The 22,123-nt window shown below is 38.3% G+C and overlaps 8 protein-coding genes and 1 long non-coding RNA gene across 12 annotated transcripts; 4 read left to right on the forward strand and 5 right to left on the reverse strand.

Annotated features, from left to right (window-relative positions):
- Positions 1-17: 17 nt before the first annotated feature.
- Positions 18-672, forward strand: LOC116931660 (macrophage migration inhibitory factor). The gene is made up of 2 exons (XM_032939263.2): positions 18-280; positions 359-672. Exons 1-2 carry the CDS (start codon positions 173-175, stop codon positions 608-610), a joined length of 360 nt encoding a protein of 119 aa, XP_032795154.1. The 5' UTR covers positions 18-172; the 3' UTR covers positions 611-672.
- Positions 673-798: 126 nt separating this feature from the next.
- Positions 799-2,546, forward strand: LOC116931656. Of its 2 annotated transcripts, none has more exons than XM_032939258.2 (6): positions 799-1,066; positions 1,136-1,445; positions 1,514-1,625; positions 1,701-2,053; positions 2,115-2,223; positions 2,291-2,546. In XM_032939258.2, exons 2-6 carry the CDS (start codon positions 1,162-1,164, stop codon positions 2,501-2,503), a joined length of 1,071 nt encoding a protein of 356 aa, XP_032795149.1. In that variant the 5' UTR covers positions 799-1,066; positions 1,136-1,161; the 3' UTR covers positions 2,504-2,546. The 2 variants fall into 2 exon arrangements, with proteins under 2 accessions (XP_032795149.1, XP_032795150.1); XM_032939259.2 differs by having other exon boundaries at positions 1,160-1,445.
- On the reverse strand, positions 1,554-4,484 carry LOC116931652 (serine beta-lactamase-like protein LACTB, mitochondrial). 2 transcript variants are annotated; one of them, XM_032939244.2, is made up of 7 exons: positions 4,081-4,484; positions 3,910-4,012; positions 3,771-3,858; positions 3,460-3,706; positions 3,236-3,401; positions 2,784-3,172; positions 1,554-2,365 (listed from the first exon to the last, which is right to left on the reverse strand). In XM_032939244.2, the coding sequence occupies exons 1-7, from the start codon at positions 4,325-4,327 to the stop codon at positions 2,358-2,360; spliced, it is 1,248 nt and encodes a 415-aa protein (XP_032795135.1). In that variant the 5' UTR covers positions 4,328-4,484; the 3' UTR covers positions 1,554-2,357. The 2 variants fall into 2 exon arrangements, with proteins under 2 accessions (XP_032795135.1, XP_032795134.1); XM_032939243.2 differs by lacking the exon at positions 1,554-2,365 and having other exon boundaries at positions 2,673-3,172.
- Positions 4,485-4,613: 129 nt separating this feature from the next.
- LOC116931651 (tubulin-specific chaperone cofactor E-like protein) lies at positions 4,614-6,966 on the reverse strand. The gene is made up of 7 exons (XM_032939241.2): positions 6,537-6,966; positions 6,303-6,481; positions 6,006-6,243; positions 5,591-5,878; positions 5,344-5,498; positions 5,127-5,281; positions 4,614-5,066 (listed from the first exon to the last, which is right to left on the reverse strand). The coding sequence occupies exons 1-7, from the start codon at positions 6,771-6,773 to the stop codon at positions 4,909-4,911; spliced, it is 1,410 nt and encodes a 469-aa protein (XP_032795132.1). The 5' UTR covers positions 6,774-6,966; the 3' UTR covers positions 4,614-4,908.
- A 129-nt stretch (positions 6,967-7,095) lies between these two features.
- LOC116931645 (signal recognition particle subunit SRP72) lies at positions 7,096-9,924 on the reverse strand. The gene is made up of 11 exons (XM_032939235.2): positions 9,765-9,924; positions 9,581-9,698; positions 9,390-9,527; positions 9,216-9,333; positions 8,960-9,150; positions 8,617-8,893; positions 8,180-8,536; positions 7,966-8,118; positions 7,752-7,906; positions 7,438-7,692; positions 7,096-7,362 (listed from the first exon to the last, which is right to left on the reverse strand). The coding sequence occupies exons 1-11, from the start codon at positions 9,871-9,873 to the stop codon at positions 7,221-7,223; spliced, it is 2,013 nt and encodes a 670-aa protein (XP_032795126.1). The 5' UTR covers positions 9,874-9,924; the 3' UTR covers positions 7,096-7,220.
- Positions 9,925-10,173: 249 nt separating this feature from the next.
- Positions 10,174-12,550, forward strand: LOC116931650 (R3H and coiled-coil domain-containing protein 1). The gene is made up of 10 exons (XM_032939240.2): positions 10,174-10,377; positions 10,467-10,638; positions 10,701-10,855; positions 10,924-11,124; positions 11,189-11,508; positions 11,580-11,730; positions 11,791-11,880; positions 11,973-12,087; positions 12,154-12,275; positions 12,342-12,550. The coding sequence occupies exons 1-10, from the start codon at positions 10,242-10,244 to the stop codon at positions 12,407-12,409; spliced, it is 1,530 nt and encodes a 509-aa protein (XP_032795131.1). The 5' UTR covers positions 10,174-10,241; the 3' UTR covers positions 12,410-12,550.
- On the reverse strand, positions 12,484-13,868 carry LOC116931657 (ribose-5-phosphate isomerase-like). Its single transcript, XM_045180316.1, has 7 exons — positions 13,641-13,868; positions 13,364-13,537; positions 13,218-13,298; positions 13,103-13,155; positions 12,898-13,042; positions 12,719-12,810; positions 12,484-12,656 (listed from the first exon to the last, which is right to left on the reverse strand). Exons 1-7 carry the CDS (start codon positions 13,824-13,826, stop codon positions 12,560-12,562), a joined length of 828 nt encoding a protein of 275 aa, XP_045036251.1. The 5' UTR covers positions 13,827-13,868; the 3' UTR covers positions 12,484-12,559.
- A 274-nt stretch (positions 13,869-14,142) lies between these two features.
- Positions 14,143-18,134, forward strand: LOC116931658. Its single transcript, XM_032939261.2, has 5 exons — positions 14,143-14,901; positions 17,077-17,286; positions 17,391-17,497; positions 17,586-17,675; positions 17,818-18,134. Exons 1-5 carry the CDS (start codon positions 14,865-14,867, stop codon positions 17,950-17,952), a joined length of 579 nt encoding a protein of 192 aa, XP_032795152.1. The 5' UTR covers positions 14,143-14,864; the 3' UTR covers positions 17,953-18,134.
- LOC123477065 lies at positions 17,363-22,080 on the reverse strand. Of its 2 annotated transcripts, XR_006652327.1 has the most exons (9): positions 21,263-22,080; positions 20,903-21,055; positions 20,737-20,827; positions 20,364-20,529; positions 20,188-20,294; positions 19,751-19,939; positions 17,784-17,959; positions 17,577-17,664; positions 17,363-17,505 (listed from the first exon to the last, which is right to left on the reverse strand). It is a non-coding gene; the product is annotated as an uncharacterized LOC123477065 (long non-coding RNA). The 2 variants fall into 2 exon arrangements; XR_006652326.1 differs by lacking the exon at positions 19,751-19,939 and having other exon boundaries at positions 21,263-21,993.
- Between the last annotated feature and the right edge of the window lie 43 nt (positions 22,081-22,123).

Consider the following 22,123-nt stretch of genomic DNA (forward strand, 5'->3'; position numbering starts at 1 on the left):
ACAGTACTCATTACAAAATTGCGCTAGAATCGCAGTTCGCTCTTTCCTTACATTTTCATGAAAAATTTTCCTAGCAGACGCATGCCCTTCAAAGTTTTGTAATTTGTCACTTAAATCTCTTCATCACACGTTAGCAAACTTTTTCTCGTTTGTTGTGGAACGAGGTAATAAAATGCCCCATTTGAAAATCACTACAAATGTTTCAAAAAGTTCAGTTCCAAGTAATTTTTTGAAAGAGACTTCCGCGTTAATTTCTAAAATGCTTGGCAAGCCAGAAAGTGTAAGTAGCTGTGACAGCATTAAAGTTATGGCCATGGTTATGGAGTAGAGCAGATAATTGCTATTTTTATGGTTGTAGTACTGTGTGGTGACAGTGGTACCAGACCAAATGATGCTGTGGGGTGGAGAAGAAGGACCATGTGCCATTGCCCACCTTATGAGCATTGGAAAATTGGGAGTAAAAGAGAACAAAAACTACTCCAAAATTCTTGGGGAACATATTGAGAAGCATTTGGGTGTAGCCCCCAACCATATGTACATAGAATACCAAGACATTAAAACTGCTGATCTTGGATATGATAACACTACTTTCCATGATATCCTTGGCTGAAATCAATAATTGACTCATTGTCATTGTCATTTTTGTTTCAAAATATATACATCATATGCATAGTTCCATTTTGGTCTCTAGTGTTTTTTTTATTTATAGACAATTAAGCTGGTTGAATAAACAATGAATTGAGAAAGTTGTAGGAAAAGTTTAGAAGTGGGCAGCAGTAGCAGACGACGCTGGTTCGTAATCTCGTTGTCAATGTTGTTGTTGGGTTGATGTCGATTGTTTGTTGGTTCATCCATGGTTCATCTTCCAGTTTACCGGCAAAACGTCTTGCAATACTAGAAATTTCCTAGAATCCGTTGTTTCTCATCATTTATGCCGTATTCTTCCGTATACGTTGACACTTACCATTGTAGGCTTGTTCGTATTTATAACTTGTGGCGATAGACAAAATCAAGTACAAATCAACGAGTGCAGTGTACCTGATCATTTACATTTACGGTGTACACGGTAAACCCTGTTAATCTCATGCCCTCTAAAAAAAAATTTGGCCTATAATTCAATTTCCATTTGTCTCAGTAAAAATTCATTTTCTGTGGAAAGTTATGGCTGAGCATAGTGAAAACGAAGATAGCCTCTCTAAAGACGCAATTAATGAACCCCCAAGAAAAAAAGGAAGAAAGAACAGGGAAAAAGTTTCATGGGTCTGGCAGTATTTCATACAGGAAGGAAATGTTGCTGTGTGTCAGTTTTGTGAAGCTTCTTTGTCAATAGCCAGTACTACCACTTTAAAGTACCACCTGAATCATCTACACAAGGATTTGATAGTCGAAGGAGAACCAAACGTAAATGAATCAAAACCTAAGATACAGGTTACATCAATTTCAAGGTACACAGAGGTGGGTCCCTTGTCAATGAACTTCTCTTAATCACTATGTTTGTCAATTTTTTAACCAGTCAATCACCCCTAAAGAATAATGAAAATGTGACAGCAAACCCAACTTTAAAAAAAAACTTTATTAAAGAGACTTCAGCTTTTATATCTAAGATGCTGGGAAAACCCTCAAATGTGAGTTACAACCTTAAGTTTTGTTTTATTTTTAAATGCTTGCTAGTATATGACATAACGTTAATTTTGATTTAGATCCGAATCGTGCAAGTAATAGAAGAAGAAGAGACTATTAACATCGAAAATCGACGCAAAGATAGCCCCATGAAAGAATATGTTGGCGCAGTACCGCCAAGAAATAAGGCAAGGAAGCACAGAGAAAAGGTATCATGGGTGTGGCAGTATTTTCGAAAAGAGGGATCCATGGCAATTTGCCAATTTTGCCAAGCCTCTTTATCATCGGCCAGTACGACTACACTTAGCTACCACCTGAATCACCTGCACAAGGATTCCATAACACATGCAACAGTGACTACCGAATCAAGTCGAACTCAACCAGAAATCGTGCAGTCTGAACCAGAAATATTACTGTTTCCAGAAATCTCTAGGTTATTTAAATATTACCATTTAAAAAATGCATCGAGTTATTCCAACTTGGTTAAATAACAGTATGCCACATTTGAAAATTACTACAAATATTACGAAGAACTGTGTTCCAGTTGATTTTCTGAACGAAACCTCAGCGCTAGTTTCCAAAATGTTGGACAAACCCGAAAATGTGAGTAGCTAAATGTGCCAATATTTTTCGTTCGCAGAAGGAAGAATACTTAACGTTTTTACTACAGGCCTCCATAGTGACAGTTGTTCCAGACCGGATTATGATGTGGGGAGGAGAAAATGGACCTTGTGCTATTATCCGCCTAAGAGGAATAGGAAAGCTTGAGGAGGATGACAACACCAATTTAAGGATCCAATTAGGTGAACACCTTGAAAAACACTTGGGTATACCTCCCAGTCGAATGTTAATCCACAATGATACAAGAACTGCTTATTTCTGAATATTTTCACCTCGTTGCACAAGTAATTACACTACTCCAGCTACTTTGTTATAAATTTTACTTTGCGTCTATATGCGAATTTCGTTGCGAAATCTCAACATTTCTGCTACGCAATATGAAACACCAACTAAGCTACATGGGTGCCAGCATTACTTTTAAATGTGCTTACTTCAATGGAAAACAGTTTAATCGGCAACGCTTTCAAATATTTTGGCAATTTCTAAAGCCGTCTGGTTCAACCCAACGCTTTGCAGATTTGCAATCATGGAAACAACAATACCTCGAATAGGTTTATCACTCGGCGTGTCATCATTGCGTGGCAGGACGAGTAAGACGGAGCTAGCTCCAATAGCGCCGCCGGTATGTGAAACATAAAACTGCCTCGATTTGCAAAAAGGGTAGTTGCTGTGGGACGATATAACGCCCCAACCCATTCCATATTGGCCATCTCTATCCCACGCTAAAGATGTACTGGATACTGGTGACCATATCATTTGGACGGTATCGCGTTTAAGGAAGCCGTTGGAATTTTGATACGAATAGAGCATGGCATTTCCGAATTTGACCAAATCATCGCTCGTAGACAGAAATCCGCCTCCCGCCCACTTGTATGAATTGTCAACATTTGGTGCGTTTTCCAATCGCCCTTTCTCGTTCCTGACGTAATATCTATTTGGGGACAAGTTTGCGGTTATGTATTTAAATATGCTTTATAACTGAAGAGTTCATTACTTTGCACGATTAAAGATAAGCGGTTTGTTCTCGTCCAAGTATGTGTTTCTTAACCCCATTTCATGAAAGAATACTTTCATGTATGAAGGGAAAGATTTCTTCACGACACTTTCGACCACGGCACTTACTAGGGTCCACCCATGTGTTGTGTAGAGGAACTTTACACCTTTACAGTAATTACTTCAAGAATATCATTAGAAATAAAATAAAAGAAGTATTATTACCTGGTTTACTAAAAAGATCGTCATCTTTGAAAAGGGCTAGAGATTTCGATACACTCTCAAAATAGCTGTTGAGTAGGTACTCTTGATTTTCAAATTCATTTTTGTTTTTTCTTTGCGTGTCAGAAACTGTATCGTTCTGGGGATTCCGATCAATGGTAGTGGACGATATATCACTAAGAGCAGGCGGTTTTTCATAGTGGCGAATACCGGAAAGATGACTGACTAAATGTCTCAATGTGATTTCTGCCTATGAAATAAGAAAAATCCTGTAAATATAACAAGCTGAGAAGAAATATTTTAACATTTCATACCTTTTCACCATCAAAAAATTTTTCTGGGAAATCAGATACATATTCTTGAACTGGTTTATCAAGGGAAAGGCCTCCTTCCTGCCATAATCTAATGAAAGCACAGTTAAAGCTAAGTCTGGATCAATGAATATAATTTTACTTGGCAACTACAGCCATGGTCATCGACTTGCTAATACTAGCAATTCGCATAACAGTATTGCTCTGGCAAGGAATATGGTTCTCAACATCAGCATACCCAAGTCCTATTGTAAGACAAAATATATGATCATTCACAATGTTTTGGGTATTATAATATTGGCATTCATTGAACCTTTCTGGTAAACTGGAAGTCCATCAACACTCACACTTACAACAAGTCCAGGAGTTCCAGATTCATTCTTCACCTGCTCACACAACTTGTCAACAGCTTGAATAGCTTTGCTCCACGTAATCTTTTTTGGGTCGGTCGGGCTAGTAATTCCAATCTGTTTGCTGCTATCTAAGTATATTGTAGTTCCACATGCTGAAACGGCCAAGGTAGCAGTAACCAATGAAACTTTCAGAATCCGCCTCGCCATTGTCGCTCTGTTAAGACATTAAATGGATCTATCTAATCCAAGTGAACAAATGAATAATCAATGTAGCTATTTAAACTTCGGTATCCTATGGCTGTTGCCAAGGGAAATGATTAACAAAGACAATGACGACTTAAAAATCTTAAAAAAAACAGTAAACATCGTCGAACGACATCTATCAAAGCATAGTGTAACTGCTTCCAACGTTAATTATGCTCAAAAACAAAACTTCCCTTTTCTGAAGTGCCATAACCGGATTCCGCACTCTAAAATAAAGCAACATTTAAAATTTAAATCACTTTTTTTTTTATTTACGTACTATACCAACAACGAGTAAATATGTGTTTTTCGGGATTGCGCATAATTCATTCAAATAAAAATCCTGACAAAGTAAACTTCGATGAGTGTTATCACTAGCAACATTTCACCCCTATTGTACGAAATACTCGGCATCAGCTAACCTATTCACTTTACCCCCTTGCGAAGCTACGTACTAAAAATTCTAATAACCGATGATTCTTAAGCATATCAACAAGCACAACTTAATACACAACCAATTGACGTTTAAAGCGGATCCCTTGAGGTTATCCTAGTTTTTCATCGATTAAAATTTCGTCACCGTCTTTTACGTTGTAACTGTATAATCGTTTTGCAGGAAAGCGCATAAGCATCGGTTGTTGGTGAACGCTATGCCATAACCGGAGTTTCGACGCGGGAAGGCCCAGTTCGAAGCAAAATTTATCTGAAAGTATTCAAACAAAATTAAACAGTCGAACGAAAACGCCTATAGTTATTGCTATACCTCTCAACTCTTTCATCGTCATGTATAATGAAAGGTTCTTTTCATTCCAGGACTGCTCTCCATACCTGACCCAGACATTTGCTACTTTAGGTGGAGCCAATTTCACCTTTGCAAACGGGGCTACATGCCCATGCATATCCAGCAACTCTTGATACCTTAACGTGTAACGAAACTTAAGTTTTCAAAGATTAGCACCAGCTGAAAAAAATTTCAAGACCTTGGGGGTTTCACTTCAGAATCGTGAAAACGACGAAGAAAGTTTCGTTCGGCTTCTTCGCGCTCCTTCGCGCTAATATCGCCGCCGCCGTTTAAGCGGCGTAAATTAGGTAGGCGCGCTACTGTCATTTCACGACGCTCGTGTTCCGTCATTCTCTAGATAAGCGAAAAATAATGAAATTTTTTTTTACACGCAAATTTATCCATAAGCTAAAAAACAGTAGTTTCAAAATTGAGAGGAAACTAACCTGAAAAAGAGGGCAAGACTGCATGCGCAGTTCAGCCAATGATGGCCAATTGCGAATTTGGTCAATTTCTTCCCAGCAATCAAACATACTGTTATTTAAACTGATAGAGCGTAGGCAGGGGAACAAGACGGAATCATTGGATGCTTTTCCTGTTGGATCCGTGCAATCACGGTCTAGGAATGGGACACAACACGGACTGGTCTTTCCATCTCCAGAACAAAACGATGCGGATAACGACCCCATACTACTGCTGGATGATGCTAAAGAACTTCCGGACATATTTCTGCCCTAGCGTATTATTAAGATACATTAAAATTAGCTAATTTTAATAATCGAACCTCAAGTTGATCAAAGATTTAATTCGAGATTATCGATCACACATTTTTACAGGTCATATTGTTATTAATGCACTTACTTGTGCTTCTCGAGCTGCAGGAGATGTCCATCGTAAGGTCCATAGGGGACAGTCGCACAAAACCAGAGAAGTCAGTGACGGAAATTTTGTTGAAATCCATCGCAGGTGATCCCGATTTTCGACTCGATTTCCATCAAAATGCAAAGTTGCAATTTTGGGGAATACTTGATTTGTTTCATTATCTTTCTCTTGATCAGAAATTTCAATCTGGTTAAAGCTTAGATGTAGCTCTTCCAAACTTGAACAGAATTCAAATTAAAGCCAATAGTTTTTGTTAGCTAATAAAATCATTGTTACTTTGGTGTGAGACTCAGGTAGGGAACAAGATCATTCCACTGAATCCCAACACGGTTCAACACCAGTTTCTTCAATGAAGAGTGTAATATCTGAGGTGCATTTACATTTGCACTTCCTAACATATTATAGCTTAAGTTGAGAAAACTCAGCTTAGGAAGGCACATAATCAGCTTATTTATCTATCAAATAAGGGTAAAATTATCACTGAATAACTTGAAAATCCTATGCAATTACCTCAGTCCATTTAGAGATTTGGTTATGAGCAAGGTCTAGCTCATTGACTTCATGGAGGGTTGAGCTCAAGGATTGTTCATCCCCCACAGAATCAATTTCACAATGATCAAGAATAAGGGTACTGGGTAGCCTTTTTCTTGGTGACGATTTTCGAACAAACAAAATGAAGCCTGATCCCGACGTGTCTTCGTCGTCATCCGAGTATTTTTCATTAACTGCCTGCGTAATTGAACGCATTTTGTTCTCCTGATGGCCTGGCTAACCAAAAATGATTCACTAAACTGGATTGCATACAAATTATAGTTCTTGTAAATATGAAAATAACTCTTAAACAACAAAAATCTGTGCCAGGAAAAGACTAATTTGGAATTTAATAACCCAAGGTAGCACTCTTGGCTATAGTTAGATTGGCTTTGTTATTTTGCTGGCGCCACTACTACGACTGTACAACAAAGACAAAAAAACTAACACAAGACACCAGCTGACGACAATAACAGTAAACAGAAGCACGATGCAAGTTCCGAAATGCCATCTAGCGTCCGTATTAAAAAAACCAATAGCCGTGGAACTTCACCTTTTATTGTTTTTCTCATTCATCATTATCATGAAATGATCCTTTTTCCGATTTTATAATGCAAACAAGTGCATTAAAGGATTCTAAATGAATGTTCGATCTCTTTCCAATTAAAATTTTCCACTTCGTTTCTTTTTCTTTTGACCTTGTCCTGGTTTGGATCTCTGCGAGGATGCAGCTGGCAAGGTTTTGGTAGTAGGACTGGATGCAGCGGCTGCTGGTTTGGCAGTCGCTTTCACGTTAGACATGTCACTAGAGCGATTCATTAAACATTAGAATAGTTAGAAACTATTTTGGGTATCAGCGACAATGACATATTTGACTTACAATTTATTCTCTGCTTCTTGCATAGCAGCAGAGCTACCCTGTGTACCTTTACCAACATCTGGACGGGCGTCACGATATCGGCGGTCTCTCTGTTTTTTTGGGCGATAAGTAGACCTTTCACGGCGGGGTAACCAGCGCTCGGGGTCGGGTGCTACTTTCGGGTCATAGCGCTTGGGAAGCTTCTTGCGTTTCTTAGGTTTCTTTTTATTCAGTTTTTTCTCGTCTAGTTTCTTCGATCCCGTAGATCCAGGCGATCTGAAACAAGATGAATGATCAAGGTGGTAAATTCAAAAGATTATTTTCCAGAAAATTACGTAGGTCCGCCAGTGGGCGGTCCTTTACGAGAATGCTTCAATCCAAGAGCCCACGTAGCTGATTCAAGTGCATCGACATCGAGGGCGCTAACTCCTGCATCAAATTCTAAAGGAGGCAGTTGTTGGCTTCGTTTCTGGGCAACAGCTGGATCAAACTATTTGGGAAAAAATTAGATCATATAAAATTACCGATGTCCACCAAAACAAATTTTACCTGAGAGTAGAGGAGTACAAGTCGAGCTAAAGTAGCTGTATCACTTGGATCAAGTTTCCAAAGTTGTTCCAGGCATGCGGCAGCTTTCTCTGGTTCCCCACCTTTCAAATGAAAAGCTGCGGCTTGGCGCAAAAGCTTTACTTGATTATCAGCCTACATCAAGAATAAAGATAGTAAATCAGGTTCTTCTCCTGTAAACACTGTTATAATAAACCTTAGTTTTGTTGAATTTATCTAGAGCTTCATTAACTAAAGATATGGCCTTATCACGCTGCCCGCGAGCACTATGCAGTGATACCAAACTTCCAAGAAGCCCCAGACGGAAATGTTGTTTCAGTAGTTGCTCGAGGTGAGCAGTGGCCCTATCAAACTCCCGTTTTTCTAGCAGTAATTGTAAAGCTGCTAATCCAGCGATAAGAGCAGAATCAGGTTTCGCCGAAGCTAATGTCGCCAAAGCTTCCTCCAAACGATTGGCTTTATATTCTAATGTAGCTTGAAGCAGCAATACCTCAATAATTCCATCAGGGTACGTTTTCTTTAGCTCTTCGATTGCCTTTCGACATTGTTCTACCTGTATGTTATAACAAATACATAAATTTGTTAGCCAGTTAAAAATAACATAGGATACAGGAAAATTAAAATTAAAAAGACCTGAGCCGTTGCACCCAAGAAGAGACACTGGTTTACGGCAAGAGCCTGTTTTTGCCTTGTGGTAAATTTAGCGTCATTTTCTTCAACAGCAGTGCGAGTCATTTTGAGTTTTCTTCTGGAATCAAAGATGTTTTGCGCACCATTAATTACAGCACTATTATTGGCGGCGATCGCAGATAGGGCTACATCGCTTGGTTTTTGTTTTAGCACCATTTGGTAAACTTGCTGCGATTCTGACGTACGTCCTTGAAGTTGAGTCACATAGCCTAACTGTACTCTAAAATTTAAAATTACACATCAACATTTGCATAAACAACAAGCTCTATTCGAATCAACGACCTACCGTATCAAAGCTAATTCGTCCTCAATTTCTTCTTCGGTCGCTCCATCTTCTTCCAATGATTTTCTGCAGAGACTTTCTGCTTTGCGTAACTGTGCCTCAGCCTCAGCGTTTTTACCTTCACCAATCAAACGGATCGCTTCATTGTATGATAATTCATAACTATCATCCGTTGACATGGTTAGGTTAGTTTTCTAAAAATGTGATGGAGTGAAAATGTATTAAATGATTGGATAGCAAAAATGTATTATTTACTTACGGTTCCTTCAAGACTAAGTGAAGCTACAACAGCAGATAAGTTTGTTTCACGTTCTGCCTCATAGTCATCTTGAGAGTTCTTGATCAATTCTTTATACAACTCAAGACACTCAGCAAATCTAAAATTAATATAATCTGTTAAAAAGTTGTTGACAATGTTGCTAAATTTTCATACCTTTCCATTCGATATAAGACTTGGGCCTTCAGTTCTTTGTGTTTAGTTTCAAGATTGGCTTCCTTGTTCAGCACAGCAAGTGATTCTTGGGTCCTGTTCAAGCGATACAGACAGTATGCCTTCTCAAATGACATTGTCCTAAAGAAATACTATTATTAAGGATGTCACAGCATAAAAATAAAGAAAATTACTCAGAAAGACTAGGGTTTTTATTGATAACAGCCAGTCCATTCTTGAAATCAGACTCTTGAATGTAGCACACCACAAGGCACTTGTGTGCATTCACTTCATTCGGCGCCTCATCCAAGACTAATAAAAGTTGTATGTCTTTAATCAGCTTCTTTAATGACATTTTGGTTTAAAGGAAGTACTTACTTTTCTTAGCAACTTTGATCGCACGGTTGAAATCTCCATTTTTACCAAATTTATTTAATTCGGCGTAAAGAGCTGTCAAGTTTACATCTGCTTTCGCTGAAGCCGCCATCTTTTATTTACGTGTAATGCACGAAACCAAAGACATTAGAGATAAGACACCTTACTAGAATTTGGGTGTCTCTGTTTTCAGCCAATCATGTGATAAAAAGATCTTTTAAAGAAACATTCTAGAAAATGATTTTTTAAATACAAAATTTTGTTTTCCTTGTAAAATTTTCATTTTTATTTATCTTTCGGTGATTGCGTGATTTGCGTCCTTTTAAAAGTATTTCCATTGTTCCTGTGCACAGCAGGTGGCGTTGTGTTCATAATTTTCCACTTTCTCTAATCTAGTTACGCATCTATGTTTGATCTTTGTGAGCAACGCACACTTTGTTTTGCTGGGAAAACATGGCGCAGTGAGTTGAAAAAAGTGAAATGACTTTCGCTTCTTTACCCAAGGCCGCAATAGATATTCTCCCATGCTCTACTTTCTTTAACCAGCTCGAAGAATCATTTGTAGAACAAGTATACGCTGATATTTGCGCGTTTTCGCATACCACACCGTCATCCGGTAAATAAGTCCTGTTGCTCTCGGTACAACTTCAAATATGGTACTGGATTGTTAGATATAGTATGCACTAAATCCTTTATTTGTTATAGGTCAAGAGGCTGTGTTTATTTTTCCTTCAGTTTCTCCTAGATTGCGGTTTTTAATTCACAAGATTGTTGAAACAAATTTCAGCAGTTTGAAAACCTTTTCAATTGGAAAAGTAGAACGAAGGACTGTTGTTTGCCCTAAAGTAATCTACAAGATGGATTCTGCTCAAGAAAAGTAGTTGAGTGATGTATATACAAATTCAAAACTAAATATGGATTTTATTTCAAATTTTATAGATCATCCGGAAATGACAATTGTCAACAGCAACAGTCAACCGATAACAAACAGCCAAGAAAGCAGAGAATTATTAATGAAAGAGCCATTTATCGCCCCCCACCAGCTAGAAATACTGGTGTGCTGCAGGAAACTGCAAAGCAAAATGTAGATCCAGGTGATGACTATATATTTTTCAAAATATTTCTTGAGGTTTATTTACAAACAAATTGCTGCATTGTGTAGCTCCCCTGTCTGTTCAGTCTCCAAACAATAACACAAAAAAACCATCTCAAGCCATTTATGTGCCACCACAACGTAAATCTTCCATGCAGAACCATGGTCTCAATGATGACATTCAGGAGTGTGGAAAGATCAAAGCAAAAATTGAGTCAGGGACCAAAGTTATTTCACCCATTAGAAAAAAATCGAATCGTGTGGAAATGCGTGAGTTCATATTCAGACAGGTTGATCCCATTTGGAAGAATAACTGACTTTGCTGGATATGCAGGTCTTGCTGTGGAAGAAGAAACTAATCAAACTCCTATCTTCAAAAAAGAAGAGACCAGTTCAACTCAGGCTCCTCCTCAAGTCCACCGTAAAATCTCGCGTGTAAGTTCTGTTCCCTTCATCCAAGCTCCGGAGCAACCAGTGGTGGATGTCGGAGATCTGATGGAGAGCTGTGAATTGGCTGAGTTGTCCAATCACGTTCCCCTGGAAAACCTTGCGTCACCTAAAGAGCTAAAAAGAAATGTGAGTTCTGAGGAAGACTCTTGGGATAAACTCTATAATGAAACTGGTGACCTGCTGCGACCTGATGCAATAGACGAAGTAAAGTTAATTACTTGATTTTCAGTTAAAGCTAAAAAAAATAACTCAATTGTTTGATTTTTCCATTGCAGTTGTCGCTTGCTGTTGGATCTGTGCGAATTATTCAGTCGTCTAGTGAAATATACTCTCAAGTAGCTCACGAGAACCATGACGAAGATTTGAATCACGTAATTGAGCTCTATGATTTCCCTTCAGCATTCAAGACTGAAGATCTGTTTACAGGTAAGTCTTTTGGGTCAGTCAATGTTTTCTCTTTTGTTAACAGAAATTGTATATCGCTAGCGTTGAGTATTAATGGAAAACCCCCAGATTTTTCCCTTAAATGGGTGGATGATACTCATGCCTTAGCCATTTACGGCAGCGCTTACGCAGGTAGTTCAATGACATTTCCTATTAGTCCATCACATTCTAACATACTTGCCTTTGATTGATTATGGATGATATTTGTTAATGACATAATGAAGCCGTCGATGCTTTGGCTGTTCCTCAAAGTGTTATAAAGATGCGGCCCCTTGCCCAAGCGACCAAAGAATCACGAAATTGTGCAAGGCGGATCTCGACAGCCCTTCAACCATTTAAGTAAGTTAGAAAGAGGAAAACTTTTTTAACGGTTTGTTACGATTACGAATGATTGTTTAAAAACAGACCTCGGCCGGTAACATCAGCTAGCATGGCTAAACGTTTGGTCAGCACTGCGCTAGGAATCAGAAACACCGTCAGTGCCGAGCAAAGAAAGGTCGAACGTCAAATGCTGGCAGATGCTAAAGGTTTGGAATTAGTCGATTTGTGCTATATTTAAATTTTAAATTCGGGATTTTGTTTTCAATTTGCAGCCAAAAAACGATTAGCAGCTCAGCAGAAAGAAGCGGCGTGGGAGGGAACAATGTCAACAACGCCTTGAAATTAGAGCGCAGTGTTTAAATGATATATATTTATAATGATAGAAAGTTTTTATGAGTGCAAAGATGATCCTTATAGGTTTTCTATGTGTTCATTTTTTTTTTATTTGAGAGTGATTACACAATACACAAGTTTTTAAGTACTTATCAATTCAGACGTTCCGTTCCATCACTGTACCATCGCTCATACCGAAATAAGCTTTTCTTGCCATTCCTACAAAAAGTCCATTTTCCACAACTCCCGGAATCCTGAAAGAAGACACGTAAAGAGTTAAAAAACTCATGAAGCAAATAGAATTGTCTTGAGTTACATGTTCAGAGTGATTTCCACCTCTTTCCAATCTTTTACACCCTCGAAATTCCAGTCAAGTATAAAGTTGCCATTGTCTGTAACAACAGGACCCTAATTTTAAAAAAATATATATATTATATATAAATTCAAGCTATTAGTCTTTTATGGACTTTTGTGTTGTTCACACAGAAAACCTACAGCTTTTGAACTTCCAGACATCCTCAGATCTGATTTTCCACCAAGCATTTTCTCAATCTTCTGATAAACAACACGGTAAGCACTAGGAATGACTTCAATTGGAATGCCTTTGCTCCACTGTTCACCCAGATGTGTAGAGGCTTTCCTATTTGTTAACTGTAATCAAACTTTTTCTTTAAAGGGTATAATCTGAAAATTCATATACCTGTAATCTGCAATGACTACAAATTCTTCTGCACAACTGGCCAGAATTTTTTCCTGGTTAGAAGGATTAATATTTAACACTACAGATGAAAATTCACACATGACAAAGGTCTCACCTGGGTTAGACAGCCACCACCTCCTTTGATAAGAGTCAGCATGTGGTCAGATTCATCAGCCCCATCAATTGTGACTTTCAGCTACAGGAATAGAACAAGAATTATATCAGTAAGCCAAGGGAAAAGCAAACAAAAATTTATTATACATTAGGGTTCATCTCCAAATCTCCCAACTTTAAACCATGTTGTATGATCAACTGCTTTGCTTGGAAAGATGATGGGACACAAATGACTTCCAGCCCCTCGTCCTTGACTTTTTGTGCTAGACGTTCAACAGCATAGACCACTGTTGATCCACTCCCAATGCCAATGACACCATCCTAAATGGAGGGTAGAAATATATGTCAAGCCGTTACGTAGACACGCGAGGAACGCATAACAGGGTTCTCTTTCAAAGGATTTAGAAACGATTCGATTCATTACCACCACGTGATTGTCCACCGCTTTGAAGGCGGCTAGTCGCTTGGCATTCTCCACGGGATCGTTCATCTTCACGTCAGTCGCTTGGGATAAGCTGCAGCCAAATGCTCTGTTGAAAGCTAACGTAAGACAGCAGCGGTAAGATCGATAGCTGTAATGGAATTTTATAGAGGCATTCGACCAAAACATGCCTTTGACGTGTAGTCTGCGTGTTGACCAGACAACAGCTGTTGGCCCTGAGGCGAGCAACTTTGCCAGTTCTCTTTAAACCTACTGTCATCTACTCGCAGAACATAAAACTTAGCGCCAAGATTATGAAATTCGCTATAAATTATGTCCAACGCAAAAGAAGGTCTTAGCTCAACATGCGGAAGTAACGTTAGTTATTTCCAATGTTGGATTCAAGTGTTTTCTGGCCTTGTAGGATGTATCGGAGTGAATTAATGTAGTTGTCCCATCTTTGAACTATACGTCCCACATACATAGTTGGGTGAAAACCCACCAAAGTCATTCAGTTAGTAGACTGCCGACCTTCAGGCCAGTCGTACCCAAACGGCACTGGCGAGCTTTTGCCTCCCAGCTTTCAAAACGTGTTTTTCTTTAACATTCACGGTTTTTTTTTGCGGTACTTGTTTTCGCTTCAATAATCTTCATTTGTGCGTTGCGATTGATCTTGACGTAGAAATAAATCAAGGCCGTATGTTTGTTTCTGAAAAAAAAAAAAGAGCGAAGCAAAAAGTTTTAGTCACGAAAAATTGCACAGCTTTTTCTTCTTTCTTCATCGCTCTAATCTCCGATTCGTGACTTCAGCTCCAATCAAGAAAATAACTATATGTCTATGCACATTTTGATTTGGATAAAGGTATAAAAAAAAAAGAAAAGAAAGAAGCAATATAACAAACGGTCGCCGCATCTTTTGTGCACGAGCTCCGTGAGTCGTTGAATTTCTGCGCTGGCGGCTTTTTATCCTTATTGTTATATTCATACAAGTGCTGTGTTGAAAATCAAAAAGGAACACACATAAGAAGAAGAAGAAGAAGAAAAAAAAGGACGCAGACATTTACCCTTCCTCAGTCAGTCCCTTAGTTGCAGCAGACCGACCAGGACCGAATGTATTAAATTACCTTTTTTTCTCCGGCACTCGGTTGTCCCACTTTGTATACATTACACCACCAGAAGAAGAAAAACATTGGCAACCCACAATTTCCGTCATAATAAATAAACACCATGCATCGGTCAGTCATCTACTTCCTCATCTGCTGCGGTAAGAATACAATTATTCAATTATTATAATTATTTTAGAATTCAACCAAACAAATCAAACAAAAAATTGCTCTGGGGAAGACCTACCGGTGTAGGTCGCATTTTTCAATCGTGGTCGTTGAGAAATGTTGTAGCCAGCAGCTGCTACACGTCAGGCCTTTTTCTTTAATATTATTCAACACTAGGAATTAAAAAGTTTGAATAAGCCCCTCTGTGGTAAGGTTAATGGCATACACACATACAGGAGAGGGGATAGGTCTATTTTTCTTTCTATAAGTAGAGGCATTTCTGCCTATAGTAAGGCATATAATGGCTAAGAACTGGGTGTGAGAGAAAACTTACGTATGTTCGTATATATCGGAAGGATTTCTCGGCTTTCGTGGCTCATAAATCACTTGTTTTTCCTTTTCTCCTTCTTTCTGAATATACATGTCTGCGGGCTTCAAAGTGGCTCGCGAGCTGCCAAGTCGTTTTCTGAGAGGGAGCAGTCGGAGAGGTTTGAGAGGATCAATGTTTTGATAGGGAAATTTTCCTTTTTTCTTTCTAGTTCTCCCCTCCTTATACCCATCGTCGCTTATCGTTGGGGAAAAAAAAAGTGCTGAAATAAACCAGTCGGCTATTTATCAACCTCTCATTTTCTGAAGGAGAGAGAGAGAGAGAAAAAAAGGAGGGGAAGAAAAAATAAGCTTGTAGGCCGAATGATTACAGTTGAAGAGAAAAAAAGAAAGAAACAAAACAAACCAGGTAGCTATATAGATTACTGTTCTTCTATCCACATGTCCATCAACGTTGTTTGATAAAAGAAAGTAGATAAACGGACTAATGAACAACATTATTCCTGGAAGGAGTCCTCAAAGATCTAAATATTTGAAAAAAAAAACGAAAGAAATGTTAATCGAATCAATAAATTGCGATGAAAACAAGAAGGAATTTTACCTTTTCTTGTTATGGAAGAAGTTTGTGTGGATTCCACAGATTGACGGATCACGCACAAAATGAATAGACGCGTGTTTTTATTACAAACGGGGGTCTGTATAGAATTTCCTTTTATATCTGATAATAAAAAAGGAAGAAAATTTATGTTTTTTTATGGGACGTGCACCAAAAGTGCATGTCTCTTGTCCCACCTGGAAGAATTTAAATGTACAGAATTACATGGTCGGTCACCAATTTCATGACATTAAGAGATTTATCTCTACCAATTTAATGACATGAGATTGTATCAACATTTTAATTCAGTATATAGGCCTATTTATATATCAAAGGAAACGACGTGTCAAAACTCTACAGGATAGATTACATCTCCACGAAAATAGTAAAAAAAAAAGAAAAAAAAGAAAAAGAATCAAAAAATTTTACGATCGAGAAAGCTCTTAGCTTAAAAAAAAAAAAAAAAACTTTAACCGGCGAAAAGTAAAGACTAGTATAAAAATGAAATAGAATTTTCTTTAAAACGAATTTTAGACCACCAGTCGTAAAACGTGATGATGCAGGCCAAAGGTTAGATGCATTTCCAGAACCTCGTGATGCCAAATAACTTATACAGCAGCTCAGCTAAAAACATATAGACCTTCTTTTTTTTTCTCTTCTTTACCCACGTAAAAGTATTTTCCTACCCCACACATACACACAAAGAGAGAATATTTCTCTCTCTCTCTCTTCGAAATGGGTGTCCAGATTCCTCATGCATTATTCATCAAGACTCGTTTTTGTGCCTGTGTGCTGACTCACCCAACCAGATACATTGCTTATGTGAGAAAGAGAGAAAGGCTACTGATGAGCTGTCAGGATTATATCAACAGTTGGGCAGAGGGAAAAGAGAGAAATGATATTTCTTTTTTTCTTCATTTCCTAAATGCAAGCCTAGAAAATATCGTAACCCCCTAAGCGATTTTTATCTCATTTATTACCTTCTTGAGTAGTTGGGGTGTTAATGATGCTGCACGCGAGGGACAACGAAGAAAGAGCAGGAAATATATGTCGTGATGTCTCGTCACAACAATCTTGACAAATCTTTTTTGGGACTATTATTCGAAGCCAACACTCAGCTGTCCTCCTTCCCCCCTAAATGGGTGGAAACCATTAGCGCACACTCTATACAACAGTCAAGAAATATACATACTCACTAGGAAAATCCCGCGTGACAAATGACTCATTTCCCGTGTTTTGTAACCAGTCTTGGGTAAGAGCACGAGCTACGGTGCGAGCGTCGTCGTCGATTCGGTCGGAGGACATCACGTTGCTGTTAGGAAAGTAGTGCCGGAAGGTTCTCAGGTGAGCCTCCAATGTCGTGTGCCTGTCAATAGCCAACTGTCGCGCATGATGGATCTGATTGAACCATCACCCGTGTCTAATCCGGTCGTCTGGCTTAGATTCGATATGAAAGGTAATAATATATGCAAAGTTGTATGTTAGGTGTATACATGACAAATAACAAAGTGATTTCTCTCCTTTTTTTTCACCTTTGCCCACCTCAAATGAATTCAATAGATCCGTCCAACCAGGAGGTTATCTCGCACGGTGACACTTTATTGATCGATACCAATCCCCGACTGCGTCTTGCGTTCCAGGAGGACACACGAACTTCTACACTCATCGTAAAAAGCTATTTCAATAATAAAATGGCGTTTAAATGATGACCTGAAAATTTAAATATTTGTATTTTGTTTATATTACCTTGTTTAGATTGACAGAGCCGAAGTTCAAGATGGAGGCATATTCCAATGCCAAGTTTTCGTTCGAGACGAAGTCGTGCCCAGTTCTCCTATCGAAGTGGTAATAACAAAATATAAATATTCAAATTTCCTCTTTTCTTTACGATGCATAAAAATAACAATAATCATCGATACGTAAAAAAATAATAATTGGACGCGATGACTCAACCTGAAAAACCTTTTTTCTTCTTCTCATTTTCCAGGTGATAATCGAAGCTCGGTCCACAACGTCTGGCACGCCCAGCCAGCAAACCATCACTTCGGCCCATTATTACAGCTGCCTGCTCCTCCTTTTTATGACGCTCCAGGTGATACGTTACTCTGTTTCTCTCAGCTAAGATTGACCTGGAACAGCGAAAAAGAAAAAAAAACAAAATAATCACATGTATATTATTATTACTTTCACGTGTGTGTATGTGTGTGTGTGGATGTTCTTTTCTTTGGGATTTTAAGTTATGTGTAACACGTTTAATGAGCTTTACATGAATATGGAAATAATAGAATATCTCGGAATGATTAACCACAGAAAGATCTTTTTTTTTTTTTTTTAAATACAGAAATACGAGAACTCATGTCTCTATTACACATGTAATGTATTTTTATGATTATTTGATTCAAAAAAGAAATCTTCCTAGATGGACTCGAACCCGCTAGTCGGATTTCCACAACTGGTAGGGGGAAAGTTTGTTTATTTGTCTTTTGCGGTCGGGTTCGCCGAGTCGTTAAAAGTCCACTCGATCTTATTCCGCAGAGACGCCGCACAAAATGGAAAAGGGGAAGTAAAAAAAAAAAGAAAAAAATTGGGGTCTTGCTATATTTCCTCTCATAAATTGTTTACCCATTTTACACATATGTTCTCTTTACACACAAAAATGGCTGTGTTAAAAAGAAAAAAAAAAAGAGCAGGACCGGACATGCATTCATCAAAGCCTAAACCTTCGACTTTGAATCTCTAAACGCTCTCTGTCAGAGGGTAGGTCACCAGTCGTCATGGATGTTTGGTTCCCTTCCTTTTTTTGGTGTCCTTCCCCCTCCTAGCCCCAATGCAATCATCCGTACAGTTTCCACGAAAATGCACACAACAAAAGAAAGACGGCTAACTCTGCTATAGGCACATCATCGTCAGCAGGGTGGCCGCAGATCAAAAGGGGGAAAAGCATTAGATCGATGGACCCCTGCTGGATGTTTGATGTTAGGAGAATGTTACACGAATGTTTAAATCCAAGACTACTATTATTTAGATCCGTTTTCCTTTTTCTTTCTATGTAACGAGGATTTCGTGTGCACACTAGCGAGAGGAAAAACATGGATAACACGAATAAATATATGGATGTATGTATGTGCGTAATCTGTAATCTCTTTCGACGTCTATGGGTTCAACAGCAGGTGGCTGTACGTAGGGGAAATCCTATCAGAAACAGATCAGACTTTACGACTTCGTATTTTTTGTTGTTGTTACGAACAACGAATTGGGAATGACAGTTGATGGAAAACCTTTTTTCTTTCTGCCTTAATATTCCCGGTTCAAGATCTTAATGTGCTTCTACGTGCGTGTAACGGGGTTGCTCTGATATGAATGGACAACTTGTGAACAAGGGAAATGTGAGTGAAGGCTTTGAGGGAGGCAGGATTTAGTGTAACGTTCGTATCTAACTGCTATACAATTCAAAAGTAAGGGGATTACATGAGCCGCGCATAAAACTCGTAAGCCTTTTTTGGGTTGCGTTGATTGCAGTCTAGAAACGCTTAAGAATGTGTCCAAATGAATCTTAAGTGCGAATATTAAATTGCATCTCGAAAAACATTGAAAAGGGGCACGCCGTTCATCATATCAAATCGAATTTTGGGTACCATTCAATTGTTTAAAATTCCATCACGATGGCTAACAAGAAAAGGAATTGAATGTTTCACAGACCAAGATTGCCTTTGGCTATACTGTACTAAACTAGGCTAAGGGCATCGAATAGTAATGCAAAACACGGGCCAAAATTGCAATCTAATGTAACAAACATTTCCGTCTGTGATTGGACAATTTAAAAATCGAAACAACATAATTTCACAAATGAACCATGTTGTCTAAGATATGACGATCTGAATAAAATATTTAAATATTACTTCAAAGTTAGTGTAACAGACCTTAGGTGGTTACAGCCGACGACTGTTCCGTAGTTAATTCACTGGATATTTCCTAATTTAAGCTCGATAGCATTTTTCACAATTGAATGCCAACCTCTAACGTCAATGTAGACCTGAAGCGCGTCCGGATTAAAACATCTCCGTCGCAGAAGAATAATCCAAACCGGTCTTTCAACGTTACTGTTTGATCTTGTACAAAATTTCAAAAAAAACTAATCAGAACTTAAACTACTTCCCTTTCTTAATTAGGATGACTCCTATGTTACACTCAATACTTAAAATTATCACGAATACAATCAACTAGTCCATAGTTACATAAGTAGGCTAGAAAGGCCTTGTTTTACATGTTAATGATCGTTTATCGCAAACGAAATTTTAAGTTCATTAATACTAATGCCGAATGAAAAACAAGATTTTAAGGTATAAGTCGGACTTACCAAGGTGCTGAAAAGAGCCTCAGGCAAATATCGCGTCCGCGTTGAGCACATTCAGGAAGTAAAAGTAGGGAAATGCTGCTTTTCAGAACGAATAATACGTAATCCCGCTGTCAGGAAAAATTTCAACAAATGAGCACAGTTAGTCAATGAGTAGAGTATCAAACAAAGTTACTTACCTTCCCCACCAGTCAATTGATTTCACTCGACACGAGAATATTGCATCGTTGGCACGCCACTCCAGAATGTCTTTACGCACTGGTTAAACCGTTTTCCGTTGCTGAGGTGATGTAAATCATATGCACTCGGCATAGAAATTTCTTGGCCTTCAGGAACGTTGTAGACCTAAAAAACCAATACAATATCAGAATACATGAAGGCCTTCGATCATGGTGTCTCTACGATGTCAGTATCACGTAAAGATTGTTTGAAATCGTTGAATTATTAAACTAACCGCTTACTAATGGAGCAGATTTCTAAGCATACTAGACGGTTCGTACAGTTCGTTAGCTACCCAAACGAGCTGCAAAAAAAAACAAACATTACACTTACATTAATTTGTTAACTAAGATTTCGGCTTTTGGGTTTGCCCACCACATCCATTTTTCATCACTCGTGATCCCCTGTCGAAATGGACTTCATTCTTAAAACATGAAATAAATAAGAATTATCTGTCAGCTTCCTCAAAGGCTTTGAATAACATAGTAAATGGTATTACCCGTAAATTGTTGTGGATTCCGCAAATCAAGAGACTCCGAAACATTTTATACGGAAACGTTGCTGAGAGAGTCACCTGCCAAAAGGGACAGTTCATCCTGTAGTCTCATGCACGGGTTAAATAAAAGAAAATCCGATAGAGATTAACTGCCTCCTGACCCATAAAAAGAATAAATTGCATGAAATTATTGAATCTGTGCAATACACAACCAAAAGAAATAGAAAGCTGCATGTCATATGCAAGAAGCGAAAATTGCGAGATAATTAAATGGCAAGAAGAAATATCAAGAACACATTGGCATAGTACATTGAGAACAATAAGGATTTTGCGTTTGAATAACAATGCTGCGCGTCAACTCACCCACATAATGTTGAAGCTTTCTGATTTAACGTTACACGGTTAAGTGAGGTAAAATTGTTGGGTGTTTCAAGTGACTAGATGGAAAAAAGATTCCAATTTAACGTATCAGTTGATGCACCGCATTGCTTCGAATAAAATGTAAAATGGGGTTGTATTTTCAGATTGTTTCCAACTGGTGCTTTAACCAGGTGTTCCCAACTTCCCATCACGATATCAATCATATCTATGGGGTAGACTGTATCGATGAGGAAACAGTTCTCGAAATGACTGTAACATTTAAGCGAACGAACAATTTCTAACTATCTTTTGCATATCTTGACTACTTTACGTCTAAGTACGTAGTTCATTTTAAATGTAAATACTCAACAAAACTGTTACGTTGATTGACTGTTAGTGTTAGATCCATGTCTAGGAAATTATTCAGGAAAGCAAAAGAGATTTCGTGGCCGACGTGAAGAAAGGAGGCGGGGCTCTAACTGTGGACCAAAGAGAAACGCACGAAGAAAATTTATGAAAAACCATTTGAAAAAAATTACCACTGGTTAATCATCCGTAGAATTTAAATGAACATAATTGGCTGATTAAGTGGCATGCAGAAACAATTACTTATCGCTAAGAACAAAACGTGCATGGACTTGAAAAGAGGCAATGTTCATGTAATGGAATCAAAAATGGAAATACCGGTTGCAAGGAACTCACCAGTATCGACGCACGTGTTTCACTGGTCAGAACTGGAATGTTTGTTCTTAAATGTTCTTCACATGTAGACTGCACCGTTGCAAAAAAAAAACAAAAAAACCGCGTATTAAAAAAATTTTTAATGATGTTGGAAGCTAGGCCAATAAAGTAAAAATAAATAAA

Source organism: Daphnia magna, linkage group LG10 (assembly GCF_020631705.1).
Source record: "Daphnia magna isolate NIES linkage group LG10, ASM2063170v1.1, whole genome shotgun sequence".
In the NCBI taxonomy this organism is placed as follows: domain Eukaryota; kingdom Metazoa; phylum Arthropoda; class Branchiopoda; order Diplostraca; family Daphniidae; genus Daphnia; species Daphnia magna.